Source organism: Polyodon spathula, unplaced genomic scaffold, assembly GCF_017654505.1.
Source record: "Polyodon spathula isolate WHYD16114869_AA unplaced genomic scaffold, ASM1765450v1 scaffolds_1733, whole genome shotgun sequence".
NCBI classification, from domain to species: domain Eukaryota; kingdom Metazoa; phylum Chordata; class Actinopteri; order Acipenseriformes; family Polyodontidae; genus Polyodon; species Polyodon spathula.
In genome coordinates this window covers 1-2,500 of record NW_024473209.1, presented here as the reverse complement: position 1 = coordinate 2,500, position 2,500 = coordinate 1, and the positions used below count along the sequence as shown (strand labels likewise).

The 2,500-nt window shown below is 49.0% G+C and overlaps 1 protein-coding gene across 1 annotated transcript in view; it reads right to left on the bottom strand.

Annotated features, from left to right (window-relative positions):
- The window catches only part of mrpl11 (mitochondrial ribosomal protein L11), a gene marked incomplete at its 5' end in the record, with an annotated part of 2,927 nt that extends 488 nt beyond the window's left edge, over nucleotides 1-2,439 (bottom strand). Inside the window, 3 exons of the mRNA XM_041243388.1 lie at nucleotides 748-907; nucleotides 1,834-1,927; nucleotides 2,344-2,439. Of these exons, the coding sequence (XP_041099322.1) occupies nucleotides 748-907; nucleotides 1,834-1,927; nucleotides 2,344-2,439 (350 nt within the window). The remainder of the gene's footprint in view (nucleotides 1-747; nucleotides 908-1,833; nucleotides 1,928-2,343) is intronic.
- Between the last annotated feature and the right edge of the window lie 61 nt (nucleotides 2,440-2,500).

The following is a 2,500-nucleotide window of genomic DNA, read 5'->3' as shown; positions in this document are numbered from 1 at the left end:
CAGACAAAAAAAAAAAAGATCTATTTTAAACGTTTTTTTTTTTTTTAAAACCACTTAAATAAATGTTTAAAATCGTGAAATATCTTCAATAATTATTATTTGACCCTTCGTGAAATAAGCAATTATTATTTAAACCCACACACCCCCACAGCCCTCAGTCTCATTAAACGTGCTGTGTGCTTGTGCACCTCCACCCATTAAAAACTACACAGAGGTCACTCCCAGTGCGGAGCAGCGCAGAGCTGCACAAATGAACTCTGGCAAATCCCTTAAAATCACGCTTCAAGAGCCACTCAACAAGATGCAATGAATCAGACCAGGGGTCTCCAATCCTGGTCCTGGAGGACCGACGCACTCCTGGTCTTTGTTCAAACTGTACACTAAATTAACTGGACCAATTAAGATTCTGATTAAGTGCTTGATTGGTCCAATTAAGTAATTTAGGGCACAGTTTCTCCAGATTGTCTGGACGGAGCTCTCCGCAGACGAGGGGGGCCGGCGTGGATCGGGGTGGGGGCTGATTCAGCGTTCAGAGCGAATTCAGAAACAGCTGCTCGGGTTTGTGAGGATCGCTGCTTTTCTGAGACTCTGCGGAGAACAGAGATGCACACAAACCCGAGCGGCTGTTTCTGAATCCCGCCCCCCCCGGTTCCACACCTCGTCTGTGGAGAGCTCCGCCCGGACAGTGTAACAAGTCGTTTTGCACAGAAATATCCGGGCTGGAGACCCGTGAAGCCAGCTCCTCACTCATTGACGACTCTGATGCCCAGGGAGTGGGCACTGCCAATGATGCTCTGGACCACGTTCTCCAGCGACATGTTCTGCAGGGCGAAGCTCTCGTCCTGCGCTTTGACCCGCGCGATCTCGTAGACGTGCTTCACCGTCACCATGCCCGCCACCTCGTGACCTGCACACACAACACAACACAGAGAGAGAGAGAGAGACACGCACACAACACAAAGAGAGAGACGCACAACACAGAGACACGCACACAACACAGAGAGAGATAAACACACACACACACAGAGACACGCACACAACACAGAGACACGCACACACAACACAGAGACACGCACAGACAGAGAAACACACACGGAGAGAGAGAGACAGACAAACACACACACACAAAACAGAGATACGCACAGACAGAGACACACAGAGAGACACATACACACACCACAGAGACACACAAAGAGAGAGACACACAGACACACACACACAGAACCATTAAAAAACAAGACACAGGGCTTTGTCAATAGGGCTAGCGTGATCTGATATGTCAAATCAAAATTGAATTTGGTTTGTTGAATTGAAGAGAGGGAAGGGGAAGATGGATGGAGAAAGGAGAGGAGGGGTTAAAGGGAGGGAGGGAGAGAGGGAGAGGTGGAGGGAGGGAGGAGGGTAGGGAAACAATGACAATGTTAATGAAGTTGATGAGAGGTCATGGATTGTTAAAGCACTGTCTAACATTGCTTTAATAGGCCCTTCAGCAAGGTGTTATAATTTCCAGACCCCACAAGGGGGTGCTATTGCACCTTCCAACAAGGAACCGAACCACAGCGTTTCACAGCATTAGGAACAGTCCGCTATTCCACGAGGAGACTGTAGGGGGCAGCAGCGTCTCACCGTGGAGAGGAATTCCTATTTTTATGGGGCTAGGGTTAGCGTTATTGTCAGGATCAGGGTTGAGGGTTAAAACGCACGGATATCGACTCGTACGCAAAGAAATTCGACTCTTGTTACCAAAAAAAAACGGGGTGCAAATATTTGGAAGGGGAATCGGCATTCGTGGGGAACGTGTATCGTGCGACACGGTCCGGGAATTCAGCCCACCTGTCTTCCCAGCTCCCTTCTCGATCCCGGCCGCAGCCTTGAGGAAGAACGAGACGGTCGGCTGATTAATCTTCAGATCGTAGGTCCGGTCAGGCTGAGAGAGAGAGAGAGAGAGGAAGCAAGGTAAAAAATTTGAGAGAAAGGAGGGAGAGTAAGGAAGTGGAAGGAGGGAGAGAGTGAGAAAGAGGGAGAGAAAAATTGAGAGAGAAAGGAGAGGGAGGGAAAGAGTAAGTGAAAGGAGAGAGTAAGAGAAAGGATAGGAGAGAAAGAAGGGAGCGAGAGGAAGGAAAGGAGGGAGAGTGTAAGAGAAAGAAAGATGAGGGAGAAAGGAAAGAATACGAAGGTTGGCATCATTTTTATTTGTGGGTGAAGGGTTCATTTTAGGGTTATAAAACACACACACAAAACTGCCTTAAAGATAACGAGGGGTCAGTGAAACGGCCCGTGCAGTTTTGCGAACGGGGCCGGCAGTCTCGAGGCTGCGGAGAACGCGCCAGCCGGCCGGCTCACCTTCACAAAGATCTTGATAGGCAGCGGGATGCCTTCCTTGATGTTCTTGGTCTTCTCATTGAAATCCTTGCAGAACTGACCAATAGGAATGCCCCTCTACAATGAGAGAGGAGACACTGTCAGCACATCAAACAGGGGTGGGGGGGAGACACAGAGA